The sequence below is a fragment of the Perca flavescens genome, unplaced genomic scaffold (genome assembly GCF_004354835.1).
Source record: "Perca flavescens isolate YP-PL-M2 unplaced genomic scaffold, PFLA_1.0 EPR50_1.1_unplaced_scaf_1, whole genome shotgun sequence".
NCBI classification, from domain to species: domain Eukaryota; kingdom Metazoa; phylum Chordata; class Actinopteri; order Perciformes; family Percidae; genus Perca; species Perca flavescens.
The window spans coordinates 579,171-601,533 of NW_021166514.1; the positions used below are offsets into that span (position 1 = coordinate 579,171).

Sequence of the window (22,363 nt, forward strand, 5' to 3'; positions counted from 1 at the left end):
GGCCTCGACCTCACCAGCGGGAGGAGTATCGGACGGCTCAGTTGTGGATGGGGCCTCGACATCGATATCAGGTGGTACTGAGGAAGGGTCCTTCAACTTCTTCCTGATCCCCTCTTCTATAGCAGCGTCATCGATCTCGTCGAGATGGGATACCATCGGCGCGTTGGGTTTGGACGCCCTCAGCAACACCAGTTCTCTCGCAATGTAACGGTCCTTTGCCTTTTGAACGTACAGTGTCACCATTTTGTTCTGAAAATGTGGAAAAAAAACACAGTAAGGAGTATTCTTTTCAAATACAAAGATAATTGACTCATTGGATTCCCTAATTAGATATACAAACTTAAGAACAGTCTTTAAAATTGTTAATAATATTGCTCCACCCTCCATGAAAAAATTTGTAGAACTTTATTCTGAACATACAAACAGAACATCATGCTCCACTGCTCACAGAAATGGTGCTATCCTGAAAAGATCCTCTGCCTTTGCACAGACAGCCTTTTCATTTAAAACCATTAAACAATGGAATCAACTCCCAGGCAGTCTAAAGTTGTCTGTAGATTTGAATAATTTCTCTCAAAACTTAAAGAAATACATCCTTGATAACCAGCTATGTGAGCATCAGCACACTTAAACGTTTACAAATGTAATATTGAGGTAAATGTTTTTGACTATGTTGTATATATTTTAGGCTGTGATGGTTTTTTGATTAGTTTTTTATTTAAACATCTGATTAGTGTAATCTTGCATGTATTTCTTATTATTATTGACAGTTATTTGTAATATGTTTTAATATTGTGTGCACCTGCCCGGGGACTGCAGATGGAAACTAGCATTAGCTAACTCTGGTACAAAACATCTTTTCAAAAGATTAATGTATTTTGTACATTGTCCCTGACAAATAAAATAAATAAAATAAAAAATAAATAAATTAACCCAGAACTCAAATTAATTCAGTAGAATACATATTCACACACTTTTATGGACAAACGCATAGCTAAACCCGGGTTCTGGGTGCGAGTCCCTGCCATGATAGTTCCGCAGTCCTGCCCAAATCTCATTCTAGAGTTGCATTTACGAATCTGGAATGGCCTCACCGAGACAAAAAACACACAGCGACTAACTTCCAATTCTTACCTCCAGTTTTTGCACTTTCAGCAGGTGCTTGTCCAGCCTGTTCATCTTCCTGGAGTCGCAGTGACGTACCGGGCAATCCAAGCTCGCTGTGAAACTCTAGAAATAGAGTGAAAAAGATTGACTGCCCACACTTTTGGTATAAAAGGGAAAACAAATGTGTTCATTAGATGAGGAGCCCAAGATCAAAGCTATGCAGCAAACAGTTAAATGTGTTTCCCAAGGTCAGGAGGCCGCAGGGGACCAACGTTGTATGAATTTCGATGGGTAAAGACCCAGCTGCTACTTGTGAAACTCTTTAATGTAAGAAAGTCATTTGAGTTCCAATCAGCTTCAAACTCAAGCAGAGGACTCAGACATAGTGATAGCATGGATTTCAAACACCATATTGAAGCTATAAATCCATCTAGGACTCAATCGGCCAGTTATTTAATAATAAAAAAACCAGAGACTATAAAGATAAATGAATACATTAGATAAGACACTTACTGTCTGTTTGCCAGCTTAGACAGCAGTTCCACTTCAGTTCTGTTGACCACGCGTTCACCTAGTTTAAGGTGCTTCGTTAAGTCGGCGTACTCCAGCCCACATATTGGACATTTGTGCCCTTGCTTGGCTGCTTTGGGCTTGTGGGTTGACGCCCCATCCCTCTCCATCCTCTTGTAATAACTCGCTCTCTGTACGTTGAAACAAAAAGCACAATTGAACACTTTTTTAAAATTATGAACCACATAAAACCCATTTAAAAAAATAAAATAACCTCATCACGTGTACACCATTAAATACCATTACTTTGCATTCCTGTGTTAAATGCCCTGCTGAAACTCAAGGGAAAATGACGTAACGTGTTAAAGCCCTTATACAACGGGGGAAAGCAAAAACTCATCGAAAATGACTTGTAAAACAATTAAACACTTCTTCATTTGCGTTCCTGTGTGACATGACTTGCAAACGATCCATACACGACGTGAAAACGAGTTGTGAAACTAAGCGCTTCTTAATTGGCATTAGTGTGTTTAATGACTTGCAAACAACCCATACACAACGTGAAAATGATCTCAAACTATTAAGTGCTTTAATTTCGATCGATGTGTTACACGACGGTCTAACAAACAAACAACACTCTGGTTCACCACAGTGGGATGGTAATTATGAAAGGGTAAAACGTCAATTATTAATTAGTTGTATAATTTTTATAATTTTTTAATTTTAGACCAATATTTAAGGTTTTTTATGTAGTGGGTGGGTATAGACTTAATTCTAAGAGGTCTAAGGTCCTTATTGTCCTCTGCACAGTGGGATGGTAATAATAGAAGAGTAATCTGTCCATAATTTATTAGTTTTATAATTTTTGTTAATTTTGAACCATTTTTAATCGCTATTTCAAGGTTTCTTTATGTAGAGGGCGAGTTAAAATGTATTTCCAAGGGGTCTATGGACCCACATATCATCACAGTGGGATGGTAATTGTCAAAGAGTAAAATGTCAATAATTTATTAGTTTTATAATTTTTATTAATTTTGTAATGTTAAACCATTATTTTAAGGTTTTTTATGCAGTGGGTGGGTTTAGACTTAGTTCTAAGAGGTCTAAGGTTCTTATTGCTTTCTGCACAGTGGGATGGTAATTGTAGAATAAAATGTTCATAGTTTATTCAAAGCTTTTCAAAGGTTTCTTATGAAGGGGGTATTATAAGTGAGCGAGTGACATAAAGGGGGTGGAGTCAAAGGTGGGTGTGGTCAAGGTTAAGGTTAGGAATGGTAAATTTATCACCATGAAACCCCCCGCTTCGTCCGATGACTGAGCAGTTCGATGGGGAATCAAAGTCAAGGGCATGGGCCGGCGCACGTCAGTGATAAGTTCTCAATTCCAGCAATATCTAATAAGGTTTTTCATTTGATTTACAATCTTGTTTCTGATATTGTCAGATGCGATAGGGAAGTTCCAAGGTGCCAAGGAGGAGGGGTCTGGCATTGTCTTTAATTTTTGGGAACTTTGGTAACCATCATGGTCATTTCATCTGCGGAACAGAAGGTCTGGCATTGTGCGTAATTCTAAGGAATATTGGTACCTGCCATGGTCGTCTCTCTTTTGTTCTTTTCTTTATCTGCTCTGGTCACTATATCTGCGATGAAGGTCTGGCATTGTGTGCAATTAGAATACCTGTGTCTCAAACCTGCGGCCGCTTGGCTCTCGTGAGATTATCGTTGCCACGTGGTGATGTCAGAGCAACGCTCCAACTCCATTCAAGTCTACCTGCTTTTTAATCAGACAATACTGCAAACGTAAGCTACGTCACAAGGAATGGCTGTTGGTGCAAACATTGACAAGCAAACACAGTGAACGTTATTATCAAATAAACAAAGCAACATGAATACACAATATCCTTGTCTCAACACCTCAATTACAATAATTAAATAACAAAAGAGCTGAATGTGCAGGTTGGGCTATTAACGTGTGTCTAGATGTAGTGTGGTTCACATAAAAAGGAGTGAGATAGATAGATAGATAGATAGATCACAGCTTGAAAAACGCGCTCTCTGGCTCTCTATTTAGGACGGCATTCATCTAAAAATCAAATCCAGCACACAATCAATCAGGAGTGTTTATTGGAAAGTTATCAGTTTGGAAAAAGGTTAGATAATGTCAGATATTATAAGTATAATCCAGTATGAAAGTCTTTTGTGTACATGCTTGTATGGTTTAACTGTGCATGCAATCAGGTGTAATCCCTCCAAAAGGGAAAACAGAGAAGTTGCTCTCTGGGAAATGATCCTTATCACACAAATAACTTAGACATCATGTCCGTCACAAGAAACACTGTGATATTTACCATTCCAACGGTGATCACATCATTCCACACATCACTGAAGACCCATGTGGTGATGGTGTTAATTGGGGGTTGCGAGCGCCATGGTACCGATATAGCCTCCTTGGCTGAAATAAAGTTACATGAGAGAGGTTGTAAAGGGTTTAAAATGCCAGCAGCCCATAACCATTCAACTGGTTTCAGAAAACATGAAATGGAATAAGTTAATCCAATTTGTAATTTGAGTTTGATAGAGTATGTGAAATGCTTGACAGTGTCTAATGTACAATCGATTATAATAAGTCTGATGATGATTTTGGGACGTGAATAATTTGGCTACATTTTTTAAAATATATTATGCCACAGCTATAGACCTTGTCTAAAACTCCATGTAAAAATATAGAAAAAGTGGTATGGCTTACCTTCAGCGACATCTTAAGAGGATGCTTTACCTGCAAGTAAAAAATGAGGTAAGCAAAGTTTACCGCCATTTATTGAGATGCTAAGTCATGCTGTGCATTGGTGCTTACTGCTTTTTGGTCATCTTCCTCCAACTTGCTGCTGTTCATCTCCTGTAAGGTCCTGCATGGTGTGTCTTCAGAGACCAGCACCTGTGGCTCAAGTGTTCGTGGCGGTGGAGGCGAACCAGTCTCTGTTGAATCCATGGCAACGCAACTCCAAAGCTGCAAGAAAGGAGGATTGGATAAGGCAAGGCAATTTTATTGATATAGCACATTTCACCACAGGGAAACTCAAAGTGCTTCAGATAAAACACAACAGATCAGAAATATATGTAGGCATAGGTAGGATATAAGGTAGGACAAGTACTTTGAAAGGCAAAGTTATGCTGTCCTTACAGCTTGTTGGGCGTCCTGATCTGATTCCTCCTCAGCTGAACTGCTGCGGTACTCAGACGTGCTTTCCTCGGACTGTTCATCGGTATTGGACGTCTCAGACGCGCTGTAGGCTGACTGGTCATCACCCTCCGGCGTCCCCGACGCGCTGTCGTCTGAGTCGTCGTCTGTGCTCTCCTCCGAGGCCGGTGTGGTGGAGGGTCCGCTGGCAAACTCATTTGATTGAACCTCCGCCTGGTGGTGTGTCCCAGTCTGCTTTGGGATGGTGGAGAGCTGGTCGTCAGGAACTGGTGTCTGCTCCATTTGGCTGACCTCATTCAGGACTGGCGGGTGTGTCTGCGGTTGCGGAGGTGGCACAGGTGACCCAGCAGGAAGGGATGTTGTTGGCGACTCTGAAGTAGTGGGGGGTGGCTGCGAGTGGGAGGTTGGAGAGCTCCTGTTTCAGCACCCTGTCCAGGATCTCAAGATGTCCACCAGGTACCCCCTCGTTTGTGCCAGCCTCTTCATTTTCTGCTTTGCTATCCACCTAAAAAAATAGAAATAAATGCGTAGGAATGAGTGACACACTGATGTAGGAAGTTACCGAACCATAACACCCACATCTAAATAACAAAAGTTACCTCATGATCTTCCCAGTCTTTGATAAAAACATGAGGTGGGATGGCGGGGAGCTTCCCACACCCCACGTGTCGTACAAAACGCCTGATGTTTTTCACAGTACTCCTAAATTGGCGTTTATCCCTCTTGAAGTTAAGTTTTTTGAACATCGCTATCAGGTACTCTGTAAACCAGAGAAGAGGAGAGAGCAATGACTGAAATGTCGGGGCCATGCAGGCTGAGTAATGAATAATAATTCATTACTACTCAACAAACCAAAGTCTTTTTTTGTGCTTCTTTGGGGTGCTGGCTGGCTGAACCTGCTTGTTTTTTTTCCTTTATTGGAGACCGTTGTGAAGCCATTTCTTTCTTTCGAGACGGATGTATTTTCGTCCGTGGCTGTCGTCATCCCACTGGGATCGGCCAGATGAAAACAGCTGCAAGGAAGAAATAAAAGCTAAGAGACGTTGAGCCCCATACTGTGAGATGTTAAAGTTTTGCTGTGCACCTGTGCTCACCACTTCCAGAGCATCATCCTCATCCTCAGCAAACTGACTGCTGCAGCCCTCAGGTGGCAGACAGCCTGCAGGTGAGGGACAGCCAGCAGTCGGTGGTGACCCGGCTACCTGAGGCTGAGGTGGATGTGGGGCTGTAGGTGATCCTTCCCCGAAATACAGCAGCGATTGTTGAATCAGACTTATTTCATTTATTTTTTTTATTTTTAGAAGCCTTTTAAAGCAACCTTTCGCTGGCTCAGCAATACCGCCGTCCTCGCCTCCTTCTGTGAACACAGTACATAAGCTGAGACGCTGATCCACACCATCTTACAAATATAAATTACGGACCACTCAAATGCCAATGTATACCGGGTCACCAAAATGAAAGCAAAGCCATACCATATGTTCATTATAAAAAGAGCAAAAGCCAACTGCCATGTTGTGCACATTGACCAGGTGGCAGTCCAACCACAAGAATGTCATACCCTGGCACTTCATGTCTGGGCAGCTCAGTCGGCCTCCATATCTGCACACACACCATATTTTCATACACACACTATTGTTACACATTGTCAGGACATCATCAGCACCACTAATCAGGTGTGTGTGTGTTTGTGTGTGTTTGTGGGGCATACACTGACCTTCCTGATGCCAGTCGCCTTTCCTCCCAGTCCGTGACACCATGCACATGTCATAAGGGCCCGGACAAGTTGGCATATTGGCCATTGCACTCCGGGCACTGTTTTTGTGTCATTTTCTGTGTCCATCCATCCATCTTCGTCCGCTTATCCGGTATCGGGTCGCGGGGGGAGCAGCTCCAGCAGGGGACCCCAAACAAGGATGGCCCACCGGGGTTGATCAAGTCCCGGCGTGTGTCCCTTGTCCAATTAAGTAAGTTTAAACAGCTCAAGAGTTAAGATGAATGTAATAGTATTAATAATATTAGTCTTTCAATCAATACATTAAGATTTTTAAGGTCCATGATCCAGGTTAAGCCTAAAAGTTATTTTTGCAGCAGCATTGTTGTAATTTAACAAAGTTGTTGATTTAATATAATGAGACAAGATAGAGACCTGTAAAGTAAAAGGCAGTTAAGGGTATGTATAATAGTTTAAAATTAAACTTACCACCTGAATGACAAGGGTGTCTGTTAACAGCGCAAGCTAGAACCACCCAGGTCAAACAGGACCGAGGGTCCTGGAGTTCAGGTCAGTCATTTTCAATTCCTTCCTGTGTTCCATACACCACACAACTACAGGAGGCGCAATCAAAATCTAGCCGGAGAGGTTATTTGCGCCCCTGTAGTCTTCGCTCGTAACAGTCGGTTGTATTATGGTTTTAGGTAGAAAATTTTAAACAAGGTATTTCAGCGATAAAACACTAGGAAGGAAGGGCAGGAATCCCCGAGTAAAATGATATAAGTTTTGTTAATATAGGACCACGGGAAGTGGGTGAAAATTAGTTTTAAAGGCGAAAATAGTTCATATATGCAAAAATGGGCGTGGCTAAGGCTGTTTGCGCTATAACTTCGCTTCTGAAGGTCCTAAAGACTTGGGAATAAGTTTGATAAGCGTCTTTAAGTCTTCTGTTCAAATTAGTGTGGGTCACACATCTGTGGGCAAACCGGAAGTGGGCGGAATATAACTTCCTGGTTGAGTTTTTTGTTTTTTTCTTCATGTTTAAGGGTTAGGAATGAAAAAATGAACCATGGACTTTAGACTAATTCCCCCCTATCCTATCTCTCATTTAGGCTCTCATTTAGCTTTTGGATCTAAGACCTCTCCATTCTCCTACGTTGCTGGACCGACCATGCTGGATTGGACTCCAGGATGGTGGCCCTGAGGTTGGTCCAGCCGTGGTCCACAAAGTGTTGGACTAAGGGGATGTGTAGATTTTTTTCTGTTTATATTGTACCTGTGCTGGGTAAATCTGGTCAATAAAGAGTTCCCTGATTCCCCCACATATTGCTTGGAACATTGTGAGCATCTAATTAAATAAATATTTTTCTGATGTACAGTTGTATTATTTTGGGTTAAGAAAACCTCTTTTGAGCTCTGATTCTGTACAGTTCTGTACCTCCTTAGAAATCCCCCTGTGCCCTAGTCTTCAGGGCTTGTAAAGGCCTGAGTTTGGCTTTGACTAAAATGTCCCTCAAATTTTTGTTTTTTCTGAAAGCTGCAATGAGCCTGTGGTCCTTCAGAAAAACACTATTACCTCCAGAGGAAATAAAATTATTTTTTAATTTTTTGACCAATTTAACATTTTCTGCAGAATATGTTACAATAATGGGCAGGAGTGGGTCCAGACAAATTGGTTTAGGCTGAGTGAAAGTCCTCAAAGCCTGCCGTAGCATGGTGCGGGAGTACCCCCTAGTGGCCAATGCGGAGAATAGAATTTTGGTTGCTTCTTTAAAATCTGTTATTCTGGTGCAGATCCTTTTGAACCTCAATAGTTGAGACTTTACCAGACCAGCAAAGGTATGGCGTGGGTGGTGACTGGACCTGAACAACAGCGCATGCGTGTCTGTTTTTTAAAAAAAAACTTTGACATCCAGTCTGTGTGTTGAGGAGAAGTCATCTCCTTTGAAGGTCGTCGTGTCCAGGAAGTCAATTGAGTCCCGATTAATGGTTGAAGTTAATTTTATGGAGTCCCTCTGCCCATTTAAGGTAAGCATAAACTGTTCAAAATCCTCTATCGAATATTCCCATATGCCCCATATGTCGTCTAAAAAGCGGAAGTAATATAACGGTTTTTTGTCGCAGGCTGCTAATGCTTTTTCTTCCCATTCGGCCATAAATATATTAGCATAGGCAGGAGCGAACCGTTTCCCCATCGCTGTCCCCCTGGTCTGTAGGAAGTATTGGTCGTCGAATTCAAAATCATTTTTAGTTAAATTAATTTCTAGGAGTTGGAGGAGCTCCTTCTCCGGTCTCTTGCTATTGGGGTATTTCTGGAATATATTTCTGACAGCCAATAATCCTTCTGCGGTCTGTATATTGGTGTACAGCGCCGTGACGTCGAGGGAAAAAAGAAAAGCTGATGGCGGAACTATATTTTTAATAATTTCCACAAAATGGAACGTGTCCTTAATGTATCTTTGGTGTAATATTGAGAGAGGATTTAAATAATAATCTATGAATTCCGCTGTGCGGTAGGTCTCGCTCTCACAATCGGAGACAATTGGGCGCCCCGGGGGGATGCAGTAAGGGAGGCTCCAAGACTCTCTTTTTTTGTGGATTTTGGGCAAGAGGTAAAATCTACGCATTCTGGGTTCTTTATTTCCCTGGAGGTAGGTCATTTGCTTGTGGTTAATAAATTTCTTATTATATAATGATAAAAGAATTTTATTTACTACTGGTATGGTATCCTTATAAATAGGTCTGTCTAATTTGGTATAATAATTTTGATCGTTAAGCTGTCTGTGTCCCTCCCACAGATAATCCTTCCTGTCCATGAGGACCACTGCGCTCCCTTTATCTGCAGGTTTTATCACAATTTTTTCATTTTCACCCAACTGACGGAGTGCTTCAGTTTCCCATTTGCTAAGGTTGGATTTAGTCCAGCCTATTCTATAGTTTTTTTGAAAATATTCATTATCCAATTGTGTCAAATTTGTGATTTTCAGGGGAGCTGTGCAGCAGAGGGAACCCAGGTGGACCTGGGAATGAAGGGAAGGTGTACAGAATCTGGTTTGTTATTATAATAAACAGACAATTTCAATTTCCTATGATAATTTTGCAGGTCAAGCTTGGTCTGATCTTTTAGACATTTGTGACTAGACCTGTGGAGAGAGGGAATAAAAGTTAGACCTTTGTTTAGCAGCATGCTCTGTGCTGCTGTCAGTCGAAAAGATTCACATAAGTTAACTACTGTGTTTAACCCTGCTCTGTTTTCACCACTTACAGGGTTATGGTGTTTAAATACTGGACCCAATGTTTCAACATGCTTTCACCTGTTTGTTTGGTCCAGTGAATGTAGTCACCCTCCACATGAAAGCTGCTTCTGGAGAGCTGAGGAATGAAAGTATAGTTATCTTCAATGTACCTGTTTAAGCGTCTCAGATTGTCTTGTTCTGCGGGTGGCAGTTGCCTGCTAAAATCAAGCAGGGCCACAAAGATCTGTGCTGCAGGGAAAGCTTTTTCAGCCATCCCAAAGGCCCTGTCCAGCTGTGGAATGGTCACTGTGTCTAGATCTTTGGCTCTGCTATTAATGCCAAAGGAAAGCACAGCTCTTTCCACTGACATAGATACTGGTGTTTTGGCCAAAATGCTCTCAGCATGTGCAAATGTGGCCCCTGGGTAGCTGTCCACCTGGATATGGTTATGTGAAAAAGGTGGTAAATTGGACAAGTTTGAATCCCCTAAGAAGATCCAGGGCTTCCTTGGCTCCAGTGTCCAGACAGTGTCTTTGTTCCTGGTCTGGGCGTGTCTGAGGGGCCTGTTCTCAGGGCTGGTTGGAGCAGGAGGGGATGATGTGACCAGGGGTGCAAATGGGAGTGTGCTCTGAACTGTGGGTCTGGATGAGGGGCCCGTTCTCATGCCAACACTGTGTGGGGGGGGTAGTTGATGTGTTATCTTCTGTGGTTTTTGGTTGCAGGTTTGGGAGCCTGCGTTGAGGCCTCTGCTGCAGTGGCGTGTCCAGAACCTGGATCACGGTGAGAGGGCAGCAGGTGAGTGTGGGGAGAGGGGGAGGAGGAGAAGGAGAGGGAATGGGAGAAGAGGGGAGGTGGGTGTTTGAGGGAGAGGGGCCTCACATGGATGAGGATCCTCGTGGGGGAGATCAATTCAGCCTCCTCTACCTGTTGTTGCTGCTGCTGTGCCTCTGTCTCCTCAGCTGTTTGTGTGCTATGGGTAGCCGTCTGGGGAGCTGGGTGGGTCTCTGGTGCCCGCTGTGCTGGGTTCATCCTCAGTGTCTGCCACTGTGTCATGATCTGTGGGACTCCAGGTTGTGGGTCTGGTGTGGGGGCAGGAGCTGCCATTTTCAAAAACTCTGTGATGGCAGAGCTAAGGTGTCTTCTCCTCACAGGCTGAGGATTTGGCCTGGATAACGCTGGGGCTGAAGGAGGGCGTGTCTGTGAAGGAGGAGGAGGAGGAGGAGGAGGAGGAGGAGGAGGGGAAACTGGAGGCTCTGGGTCCCGTGTTGGAATTGGCCCCTCCGTCCTCTGAGGGGCCAAGGGTTGCGCTACCAACCCTGTCACAGGTGCAGTCTGGGTCTGTTAGGCGTCCTGTGGTGTAACTCTAGGGCAGGTTTGGACAGCAGCCTCTATCCTAGCATGCACTGCATCTAAGAGTTCCTGAGATATTTTTCTGCCATAGTGGCTGCGGGACCAAGCAGCTGCTATTTCAAAGTTCTTTTTCCAGTTGCCTGCCTGAAGTTGCTGCAGGATCTGGAGGTTGTTGTCTATATTGTCTTTGTAATGGTCCTCTAAAGTTGCTAGTGTTTCATGTTCCCAGATTTTTGCATTACCCATAATAATGTTTTCTGTTGCAGGGTTTGTATCTGCTGGCCTAATGGAAACAATAAGGTTCTGGGTCAGCCTGGCTATGGCAGGTGGGGTATCTGCAGCTGTCACGTTATTAAAGTGATGTGCTGATCTAATGATCCTATGAATAACCTTGGTTCTGGTTAAAAAGTCTGGTTCATTAGCTTGCTGTTTCTGTTGATTATTCCCATAGAGTTGGACAAACCTCCCACCGCGCTGGTGCGTGTCCTGCCAGTCCCGGCGTTGTTGCCCCTGCTGCCCGCTCCGCTGAGGCTCCGGGCCGCTCCGCTGCGGCTGGTTCTGGGGCCGCTGCCAGCCCCGTTGAGCGGTCCCTCCGCGCGGGGCATCATTTTGCGTTCGGCGGTTCTGCTGACCACCGTTATTCCAGCCCCTCCTCTGGTACGTGTTATTAATATAAGACTGCTGTTCGGCCCGGGTCTTACCTCTGTTAAAGTTGCGGTTTGAGCGCCAGCCGTTGTTTTGGAACTGGCGGGAGTTACTGCCTTGATTTCCCCGAACAGCCCGGGGCCGAGTGGAGCGGCTGTCGGGCCGTTGCCGACAAGGGTACCTGGAAGCCTGTCTGCTCTGGGGGTTAGGGGTTAGGGGGTTAGGATTAAATGTTGAATTTATGCACTAACCATTTTTGTCTGCAGGGTTGAGCAACCTCACTTCTCATTCAGGCCCCCCGGAATTAAAGTACCCAGTCTGGCAATCCAGGTTTTTTCTGCTTTTCTCCTTTGAGCTGTGGACCAATGAGGGTTAGATTCAAGAACAGTGGCTGTAAGATTAATCCAACCATGTTCAATAAAATGTTTGACCAGAGGGATATGTATGTTCCTTCCTTTATTAATATTATACCTGTGTTGTGTGAACCTCATGAGGATTGTGTTCCCCGTTTCTCCTACATACTGAAGTTGACATTGTAAACACCTTATCAAATAAATACAATTTTTTGACTGTGCTCGTGTGTCTTTTTGGGTGAGAAAAACCTCTTTAGTACTCTGGTTCTGTACCCATTTACGATTTTTAAAAAAATCTGTTTGTGCTCTGCTTTTAGGTTCCTTTAATGTTTTTAATTTTGCTTTAACCAGTATGTCTCTTAAATTCCTATTTTTTCTGTAGGCAGCAAGGATCCTGTGATCTTTTAGAAATAAAGTATTTCCACCTGATCTATAAAAATTATTTTTAACCACCCTCAACAATTGAGTATTCGCCCTGGAATAAGTAGTGATTATAGGGAGGATTGGATCTAAACAGATGGGCTTAACTTCCCTGAATGTCCTGAGAATTTGGCGAAGCATGGAGCGTTTGTACCCCCTACTGGTCAAACTGGAGAACAAAATTTGAACTGCATGTAAAAAGTCTTGATTTCTGGTACAAATCCTGCTGAATCTGAGAAGTTGTGATTTGACCAGACCAGCGAAGGTATGTCTGGGATGGTAGCTGGATCTAAAAAGAAGCGCATGTGTGTCTGTGTCTTTAAAGAAAACTTTTATCTCCAGTTTACCTGTGTCTTCAAAATTGTCCCCTTTAAAAGTTGTTGTGTCCAAGAAATCTACAGAATTTAAATTTAAAATAGACTTTAGCCTTATAGAAGGGTTGTGATTATTGAGAGTGGTTAAAAACACTTTAAACTCTTCTTCTGAGTGGTGCCACACCCCCCATATGTCATCCAGATATCTTAGATAGTAAAGTGGTTTTTTCTGGCATTTTGACAAAGCTCCTTCTTCCCAGTCAGACATAAATATATCGGCGTACCCAGGCGCATATTTCTTCCCCATGGAGGTCCCTTTAATCTGCAGAAAATATTGATTATTAAATTCAAAGTCGTTTTTGGTCAAATTGATCTCTAATAATTGCAACAGCTCCTTGTCTGGACGTCTGCTGTTGGGGTATTTTTGGAATATTTTTTTGATAGACAAAAGTCCTTCAGTTGAGTTAATGTTCGTGTACAACGAGTCAACGTCCAAGGTGAAAAGAAAAGCACCAGGGGGGATTTTTGCCTCCTTTATTTTTTGTATAAAATGGTAAGAATCCTTAACGTAACTAGGGTGTAATTTGGCAAGGGGGTTAGGGTTAGGGGGTTAGGGTTAGGAATGATAAATTTATCACGATGAAACCCCCCGCTTCGTCCGACGACTGAGCAGTTCGATAGGGAATCAAAGGCAAGGGCACGGGCTGGCGCACGTCAGTGATAAGTTCTCAATTCCAGCAATATCCAATAAGGTTTTTTCATTTGATTCACAATCTCGTGTTTCTGTTATTGTCAAATCTGGTACGGATGTTCCAAGGTGCCAAGGAGGAGGGGTCTGGCATTGTGCTTAATTTTTGGGAACTTTGGTAACCGTCATGTCGCTTTATCTGCGATAGAGAAGGTCTGGCATTGTATGTAATTCTTAAGGAATTTTAGTACCTGCCACGGTCGCTTTATCTAAGGTACAGAAGGTCTGGCATTGTGCGTAATCTTAAGAAATGTTGGTACCTGTCATGGTCTTCTCTCTTTTTTTCTTTTCTTTCCTCTTTTCTTTATCACTGCACTGGTCGCTATATCTGCGATAAAGGAGGTCTGGCATTATGTGTGATTCGAAGGAATTTTGTTACCTGCCACGGTCGCTTTATCTAAGGTGCCGAAGGTCTGGCATTGTGCGTAAGGAGTGTTGGTACCTGTCAGGGTCTTCTCTCTTTTTTTCTTTCCTTTCTTTATCTGCACTGGTCGCTATATCTGCGATAAAGGAGGTCTGGCATTATGTGTGATTCGAAGGAATTTTGGTACCTGCCACGGTCGCTTAATCTAAGTTGCCGAAGGTCTGGCATTGTGCGTAGTCTTAAGGAGTGTTGGTATCTGTCATTGTCTTCTCTCTTTATTTCTTTTGGTCGCTATATCTGCGATAAAGGAGGTCTGGCATTGTGTGTAATTTGAAGGAATTTTGCTACCTGCCATGGTTGCATAATTTTAAAGAACGTTGGTACCTGCCATGGTCGTCCCTCTTTCTTTCTTTTCTTTCTTCTTTTCTTTATCTGCTCTGGTCGCTATATCTGCGATAAGGGAAGTCTGGCATTTTGTGTAATTCTAAGGAATTTTGGTATCTGCCATGGTTGTTCTACCTGCAGTAAAGAAGAATAGAAAGAGCGGGGAGGAGAGTTGGTTGTTAAAAGGTTGAATAGTTGTTTTAAGTGAGAAGGGTTATTATATTGTTTAGAGGTTAAATTGTTGTATTAATTGAATAAAAGTAAGTCTATTTTAGAAGCTAAATTTCAGGACACATCATCAGTAGTGTACCTCAGCATCATTGAGTGTTTCGGCCATTATCACTAGACACTCTCCGCCAAGGACGGCCCACCGGGGTTGATCAAGTCCCGGCGTGTGTCCCTTGTCCAACTAAGTAAGTTTAAACAGTTCAAGAGTTAAGATGAATATAATAGTATCAATAATATTATAGTCTTTCAATCAATACATTAAGATTTTTAAGGTCCATGATCCAGGTTAAGCCTAAAAGTTATTTTTGCTGCAGCATTGTTGTTGTAATTTAACAAAGTTGTTGAGTTATAATAATATGAGACAAGATAGAGACCTGTAAAGTAAAAGGCAGTTAAGGGTATGTATAATAGTTTAAAATTAAACTTACCACCTGAATGACAAGGGTGTCTGTTAACAGCGCAAGCTAGAACCACCCAGGTCAAACAGGACCGAGGGTCCTGGAGTCCAGGTCAGTCTTTTTCAATTCCTTCCTGTGTTCCATACACCGCACAACTACAGGAGGCGCAATCAAAATCCAATCGGATTGGTAATTTGCGCCCCTGTAGTCTTCGCTCGTAACAGTCGGTTGCATTATGGTTAGGGTTAGAAAATTTTAAACAAGGTATTTCAGCGATTAAAAAACACTAGGAAGGAAGGGCAGGAATCCCCGAGTAAAATTATCTAAGTTTTGTTAATGTAGGACCACGGGAAGCGGGTGAGAATTAGTTTTAAAGGCGAAAATAGTTAATTATGCGAAAATGGGTTGGGGGTTAGGGGTTAGGAATGAAAAAATGAAATCCTGCTGCCGTAAGGCAGCAGGATTGAAGCACGAACCATGGACTTCAGACTAATTCCCCCCTATCCTATCTCTCATTTAGGCCGTTGGGCAGGTGTGTGCCCAGCTTTTGGATCCAAAACCTCTCCATTCTCCTACGTTGCTGGACCGACCATGCTGGATTGGACTCCAGGATGGTGGCCCTGAGGTTGGTCCAGCCGTGGTCCACAAAGTGTTGGACTAAGGGGATGTGTAGATTTTTTTGTCTGTTTATATTGTACCTGTGCTGGGTAAATCTGGTCAACAAAGAGTTCCCTGATTCCCCCACATATTGCTTGGAACATTGTGAGCATCTAATTAAATAAATAATATTTTTCTGATGTACAGTTGTATTATTTTGGGTTAAGAAAACCTCTTTTGAGCTTTGATTCTGTACAGTTCTGTACCTCCTGTAGAAATCCCCCTGTGCCCTAGTCCTCAGGGCTTGTAAAGGTCTGAGTTTAGCCTTGACTAAAATGTCCCTCAAATTTTTGTTTTTTCTGAAAGCTGCAATGAGCCTGTGGTCCTTCAGAAAAACACTATTACCTCCAGAGGAAATAAAATTATACTTTAATTTTTTGACCAATTTCACATTTTCTGCAGAATATGTTACAATAATGGGCAGGAGTGGGTCCAGACAAATTGGTTTAGGCTGAGTGAAAGTCCTCAAAGCCTGCCGTAGCATGGTGCGGGAGTACCCCCTAGTGGCCAATGCGGAGAATAGAATTTTGGTTGCTTCTTTGAAATCTGTTATCCTGGTGCATATTCTTTTGAACCTCAATAGTTGAGATTTTACCAGACCAGCAAAGGTATGGCGTGGGTGGTGACTGGACCTGAACAACAGCGCATGCGTGTCTGTTTTTTAAAAAAAGACTTTGACATCCAGTCTGTGTGTTGAGGAGAAGTCATCCCCTTTGAAGGTCGTCGTGTCCAGGAAATCAATTGAGTCCCGATTAATGGTTGAAGTTAATTTTATGGAGTCCCTCTGCCCATTTAAGGTAAGCATAAACTGTTCAAAATCCTCTATCGAATATTCCCATATGCCCCATATGTCATCTAAAAAGCGGAAGTAATATAACGGTTTTTTGTCACATGCTGCTAATGCTTTTTCTTCCCATTCGGCCATAAAAATATTAGCATAGGCAGGAGCGAACCGTTTCCCCATCGCTGTCCCCCTGGTCTGTAGGAAGTATTGGTCATCGAATTCAAAATCATTTTTGGTTAAATTAATTTCCAGGAGTTGGAGCAGCTCCTTCTCCGGTCTCTTGCTATTGGGGTATTTCTGGAAAATATTTCTGACAGCCAATAATCCTTCTGCGGTCTGTATATTGGTGTACAGCGCTGTGACGTCGAGGGAAAAGAGAAAAGCTGATGGCGGAACTATAATATTTTTAATAATTTCCACAAAATGGAACGTGTCCTTAATGTAGCTTTGGTGCAATATCGAGAGAGGATTTAAATAATAATCTATGAATTCCGCTGTGCGGTAGGTCTCGCTCTCACAATCGGAGACAATTGGGCGCCCCGGGGGGATGCAGTAAGGGAGGCTCCAAGACTCTCTTTTTTTGTGGATTTTGGGCAAGAGGTAAAATCTACGCATTCTGGGTTCTTTATTTCGCTGGAGGTAGGTCATTTGCTTGTGGTTAATAAATTTCTTATTATATAATGATAAAAGAATTTTATTTACTACAGGTATGGTGTCTTTATAAATGGGTCTGTCTAGTTTGGTATAGTAATTTTGATCGTTAAGCTGTCTGTGTCCCTCCCACAGATAATCCTTCCTGTCCATGAGGACCACTGCGCTCCCTTTATCTGCAGGTTTTATCACTATTTTTTCATTTAAACTCAACTGACGGAGTGCTTCAGTTTCCCATTTGCTAAGGTTGGATTTAGTCCAGCCTATTCTATAGTTTTTTTGAAAATATTCATTATCCAATTGTGTCAAATTGGTGATTTCAGGAGGGAGCTGTGCAGCAGAGGGAACCCAGGTGGACCTGGGAATGAAGGGAAGGTGTACAGAATCTGGTTTGTTATTATAATAAACAGACAATTTCAATTTCCTATGATAATTTTGCAGGTCAAGCTTAGTCTGATCTTTTAAACATTTGTGACTAGACCTGTGGAGAGAGGGAATAAAAGTTAGGCCTTTGTTTAGCAGCATGCTCTGTGCTGCTGTCAGTCGAAAAGATTCACATAAGTTAACTACTGTGTTTAACCCTGCTCTGTTTTCACCACTTACAGGGTTATGGTGTTTAAATACTGGACCCAATGTTTCAACATGCTTTCACCTGTTTGTTTGGTCCAGTGAATGTAGTCACCCTCCACATGAAAGCTGCTTCTGGAGAGCTGAGGAATGAAAGTATAGTTATCTTCAATGTACCTGTTTAAGCATCTCAGATTGTCTTGTTCTGCGGGTGGCAGTCCATCTTCGTCCGCTTATCCGGTGTCGGGTCGCGGGGGGAGCAGCTCCAGCAGGGGACCCCAAACTTCCCTTTCCCGAGCAACATTAACCAGCTCCGACTGGGGATCGAGGCGTTCCCAGGCCAGGTTGGAGATATAATCCCTCCACCTAGTCCTGGGTCTTCCCGAGGCCTCCTCCCAGCTGGGACGTGCCTGGAACACCTCCCTAGGGGGCGCCCAGGGGCATCCTTACCAGATGCCCGAACCACCTCAACTGGCTCCTTTCGACGCAAAGGAGCAGCGGCTCTACTCCGAGCTCCTCACGGATGACTGAGCTTCTCACCCTATCTCTAAGGGAGACGCCAGCCACCCTCCTGAGGAAACCCATTTCGCCGCTTGTACCCTGGATCTCGTTCTTTCGGTCATGACCCAGCCTTCATGACCATAGGTGAGGGTAGGAACGAAAACTGACCGGTAGATCGAGAGCTTTGCCTTCTGGCTCAGCTCTCTTTTCGTCACAACGGTGCGATAGATTGAATGCAATACCGCACCCGCTGCGCCGATTCTCCGACCAATCTCCCGCTCCATTGTCCCCTCACTCGCGAACAAAACCCCAAGGTACTTGAACTCCTTCACTTGGGGTAAGGACTCATTCCCTACCTGGAGAAGGCATTCCATCGGTTTCCTGCTGAGAACCATGGCCTCCGATTTAGAGGTGCTGATCCTCATCCCAACCGCTTGACACTCGGTTGCGAACCGATCCAGTGAGTGCTGAAGGTCGCAGGCCGATGATGCCATCAGGACCACATCATCTGCAAAGAGCAGCGATGAGATCCCCAGCCCACCAAACTGCAACCCCTCCCCACCCCGACTACGCCTCGATATCCTGTCCATAAATATTACAAACAGGATTGGTGACAAAGCGCAGCCCTGGCGGAGGCCAACCCTCACCTGAAACGAGTCCGACTTACTACCGAGAACCCGGACACAGCTCTCACTTTGGTCATACAGAGATTGGATGGCCCTGAGTAGAGACCCCTCACCCCATACTCCCGCAGCACCTCCCACAGTATCTCCCGGGGACCCGGTCATACGCCTTCTCCAAATCCACAAAACACATGTAGACCGGTTGGGCATACTCCCAGGCTCCCTCCAGGATCCTTGCGAGAGTGAAGAGCTGGTCCGTTGTTCCACGACCAGGACGGAATCCGCATTGTTCCTCCTCAACCCGAGGTTCGACTATCGGCCGAACCCTCCTTTCCAGCACCTTGGAGTAGACTTTACCAGGGAGGCTGAGAAGTGTGATACCCCTATAATTGGCACACACCCTCTGGTCCCCTTTTAAAAAGAGGAACCACCACCCCAGTCTGCCACTCCTTTGGCACCGTCCCAGACTTCCACGCAATGTTGAAGAGGCGTGTCAACCAGGACAACCCCTCCACACCCAGAGCCTTGAGCATTTCTGGACGGATCTCATCAATCCCGGGGCTTTGCCACTGTGTAGTTGTTTGACTACATCAGTGACTTCCGCCTGGGAAATCGACGACAATCCCCGTTATCCTCCAGCTCTGCCTCTAACATAGAGGGCGTATTAGTCGGATTCAGGAGTTCCTCAAAGTGCTCCCTCCACCGCCCTATTACCTCCTCAGTGGAGGTCAACAGTGTCCCATCCTTACTGTACACAGCTTGGATGGTTCCCCCTTCCCCCCTCCTGAGGTGGCGAACAGTTTTCCAGAAACACTTTGGTGCCGACCGAAAGTCCTTCTCCATGTCTTCTCCAAACTTCTCCCACACCCGCTGCTTTGCCTCTTTCACGGCAGAGGCTGCAGCCCTTCGGGCCCTTCGGTACCCTGCAACTGCCTCCGGAGTCCTCCGAGATAACATATCCCGGAAGGACTCCTTCTTCAGTCGGACGGCTTCCCTGACCACTGGTGTCCACCACGGTGTTCGTGGGTTACCGCCCCTTGAGGCACCTAAGATCCTAAGACCACAGCTCCTCGCCGCAGCTTCAGCAATGGAAACTTTGAACATTGTCCACTCGGGTTCAATGCCCCCAGCCTCCACAGGGATGCACGAAAAGCTCCGCCGGAGGTGTGAGTTGAAAGTCTGTCGGACAGGGGCCTCCTCCAGACGCTCCCCCAATTTACCCGCACTACACGTTTGGGCTTACCAGGTCTGTCCAGAGTCTTCCCCACCCCTGACCCAACTCACCACCAGATGGTGATCGGTTGACAGCTCTGCCCCTCTCTTCACCCGAGTGTCCAAAACATACGGCCTCAGATCAGATGAAACAATTATGAAATCGATCATTGACCTTCGGCCTAGGGTGCTCTGGTACCAGGTACACTTATGAGCATCCCTATGTTCGAACATGGTGTTAGTTATAGACAATCCATGACTAGCACAGAAGTCCAACAACAAACAACCACTCTGGTTTAGATCAGGGAGGCCGTTCCTCCCAATCACGCCTCTCCAGGTGTCTCCATCATTGCCCACGTGTGCGTTGAAGTCCCCCAGCATAACAATGGAGTCCCCACTGGAGCCCCATGCAGGACTCCAGTCAAGGTCTCCAAGAAGGCCGAATACTCCGAACTCCTGTTTGGGGCATATGCACAAACAACAGTCAGAGTTTTCCCCCACAACCCGCAGGCGTAGGGAGGCGACCCTCTCGTCCACCGGGTAAACTCCAACACAGCGGCGCCAGCCGGGGCTTGTGAGTATCCCCACACCCGCCCGGGCGCCTCACACCCTGGGCAACTCCGGAGAAGAAAAGAGTCCAACCCCTATCCAGGAGTATGGTTCCAGAACCGAGACTGTGCGTAGAGGTAAGCCCCACCAGATCTAACGGTAGCGCTCCACCTCCCGCACCAGTTCCGGCTCCTTCCCCCACAGAGAGGTGACGTTCCACGTCCCCAGAGCCAGCGTCTGCCGCCCGGGTCTGGTCCGTCGAGGCCCCTGACCTTCACTGCCACCCATGTGGCATCGCACCCGACCCCAACGGTTCCTCCCACAGGTGGTGGGCCCATGGGCTGGAGAGATGGGAGCCACGTAGCTTGTTCGGGCTGTGCCCGGCCGGGCTCCGTGGCAAACCCGGCCACCAGGCGCTCGCCGACGAGCCCGCCGTCTGGGCCTGGCTCCAGACGGGGGCCCCGGGCTTCCTCCGGGCAGGGTCACTCCATCTCTACCTTGCTTCTTCATTGGGGTTTTTGAACCATTCTTTGTCTGGCCCCTCACCTGAGACCACTTTGCCTTGGGAGACCCTACCAGGAGCACAAAGCTCCAGACAACACAGCCCTCAGGTTCACAGAGACACACAAACCTCTCCACCACGATAAGGTGATGGTTCACGGAGAAGCGGGTGGCAGTTGCCTGCTAAAATCAAGCAGGGCCACAAAGATCTGTGCTGCAGGGAAAGCTTTTTCAGCCATCCCAAAGGCCCTGTCCAGCTGTGGAATGGTCACTGTGTCTAGATCTTTGGCTCTGCTATTAATGCCAAAGGAAAGCACAGCTCTTTCCACTGACATAGATACTGGTGTTTTGGCCAAAATGCTCTCAGCATGTGCAAATGTGGCCCCTGGGTAGCTGTCCACCTGGATATGGTTATGTGAAAAAGGTGGTAAATTGGACAAGTTTGAATCCCTAAGAAGATCCAGGGCTTCCTTGGCTCCAGTGTCCAGACAGTGTCTTTGTTCCTGGTCTGGGCGTGTCTGAGGGGCCTGTTCTCAGGGCTGGTTGGAGCAGGAGGGGATGATGTGACCAGGGGTGCAAATGGGAGTGTGCTCTGAACTGTGGGTCTGGATGAGGGGCCCGTTCTCATGCCAACACTGTGTGGGGGTAGTTGATGTGTTATCTTCTGTGGTTTTTGGTTGCAGGTTTGGGAGCCTGCGTTGAGGCCTCTGCTGCAGTGGCGTGTCCAGAACCTGGATCACCGGTGAGAGGGCAGCAGGTGAGTGTGGGGAGGGGGGGGAGGAGAAGGAAGAGGGGAATGGGAGAAGAGGGGAGGTGGGTGTTTGAGGGAGAGGGGCCTCACATGGATGAGGATCCTCGTGTAGGGAGATCAATTCAGCCTCCTCTACCTGTTGTTGCTGCTGCTGTGCCTCTGTCTCCTCAGCTGTTTGTGTGCTATGGGTAGCCGTCTGGGGAGCTGGGTGGGTCTCTGGTGCCCGCTGTGCTGGGTTCATCCTCAGTGTCTGCCACTGTGTCATGATCTGTGGGACTCCAGGTTGTGGGTCTGGTGTGGGGGCAGGAGCTGCCATTTTCAAAAACTCTGTGATGGCAGAGCTAAGGTGTCTTCTCCTCACAGGCTGAGGATTTGGCCTGGATAACGCTGGGGCTGAAGGAGGGCGTGTCTGTGAAGGAGGAGGAGGAGGAGGAGGAGGAGGAGGAGGGGAAACTGGAGGCTCTGGGTCCCGTGTTGGAATTGGCCCCTCCGTCCTCTGAGGGGCCAAGGGTTGCGCTACCAACCCCGTCACAGATGCAGTCTGGGTCTGTTGGGCGTCCTGTGGTGTAACTCTAGGGCAGGTTTGGACAGCAGCCTCTAT

The 22,363-nt window shown here is 45.6% G+C and overlaps 2 protein-coding genes across 3 annotated transcripts; both read right to left on the reverse strand.

The window, feature by feature from the left end:
* Window positions 1-188: 188 nt before the first annotated feature.
* LOC114551459 (46 kDa FK506-binding nuclear protein-like) lies at window positions 189-5,109 on the reverse strand. The gene is made up of 8 exons (XM_028572503.1): window positions 4,798-5,109; window positions 4,471-4,623; window positions 4,363-4,392; window positions 3,965-4,068; window positions 3,295-3,390; window positions 1,621-1,808; window positions 1,135-1,230; window positions 189-249 (listed from the first exon to the last, which is right to left on the reverse strand). The coding sequence occupies exons 1-4, from the start codon at window positions 5,095-5,097 to the stop codon at window positions 3,979-3,981; spliced, it is 573 nt and encodes a 190-aa protein (XP_028428304.1). The 5' UTR covers window positions 5,098-5,109; the 3' UTR covers window positions 189-249; window positions 1,135-1,230; window positions 1,621-1,808; window positions 3,295-3,390; window positions 3,965-3,978.
* A 106-nt stretch (window positions 5,110-5,215) lies between these two features.
* Window positions 5,216-9,493, reverse strand: LOC114551458 (uncharacterized). 2 transcript variants are annotated; one of them, XM_028572501.1, is made up of 7 exons: window positions 7,016-9,493; window positions 6,530-6,766; window positions 6,374-6,414; window positions 5,910-6,172; window positions 5,668-5,828; window positions 5,415-5,575; window positions 5,216-5,320 (listed from the first exon to the last, which is right to left on the reverse strand). In XM_028572501.1, exon 1 carries the CDS (start codon window positions 9,340-9,342, stop codon window positions 8,419-8,421), a length of 924 nt encoding a protein of 307 aa, XP_028428302.1. In that variant the 5' UTR covers window positions 9,343-9,493; the 3' UTR covers window positions 5,216-5,320; window positions 5,415-5,575; window positions 5,668-5,828; window positions 5,910-6,172; window positions 6,374-6,414; window positions 6,530-6,766; window positions 7,016-8,418. The 2 variants fall into 2 exon arrangements, with proteins under 2 accessions (XP_028428302.1, XP_028428303.1); XM_028572502.1 differs by having other exon boundaries at window positions 6,288-6,414.
* Between the last annotated feature and the right edge of the window lie 12,870 nt (window positions 9,494-22,363).

Bases quoted from the DNA above. Each gene is read 5' to 3' on its own strand.
- LOC114551459 (XM_028572503.1), bottom strand. From the start codon at position 5,097: ATGGAGCAGACACCAGTTCCTGACGACCAGCTCTCCACCATCCCAAAG. The intron at 4,624-4,797 runs GTAAGGACAGCA...CCTTTCTTGCAG, and splicing joins ATCAGGACGCCCAACAAGCT to CTTTGGAGTTGCGTTGCCAT. The intron at 4,069-4,362 runs GTAAGCCATACC...ACTTTATTTCAG, and splicing joins CTCTTAAGATGTCGCTGAAG to CCAAGGAGGCTATATCGGTA.
- LOC114551458 (XM_028572501.1), bottom strand. From the start codon at position 9,342: ATGGACAGGAAGGATTATCTGTGGGAGGGACACAGACAGCTTAACGAT.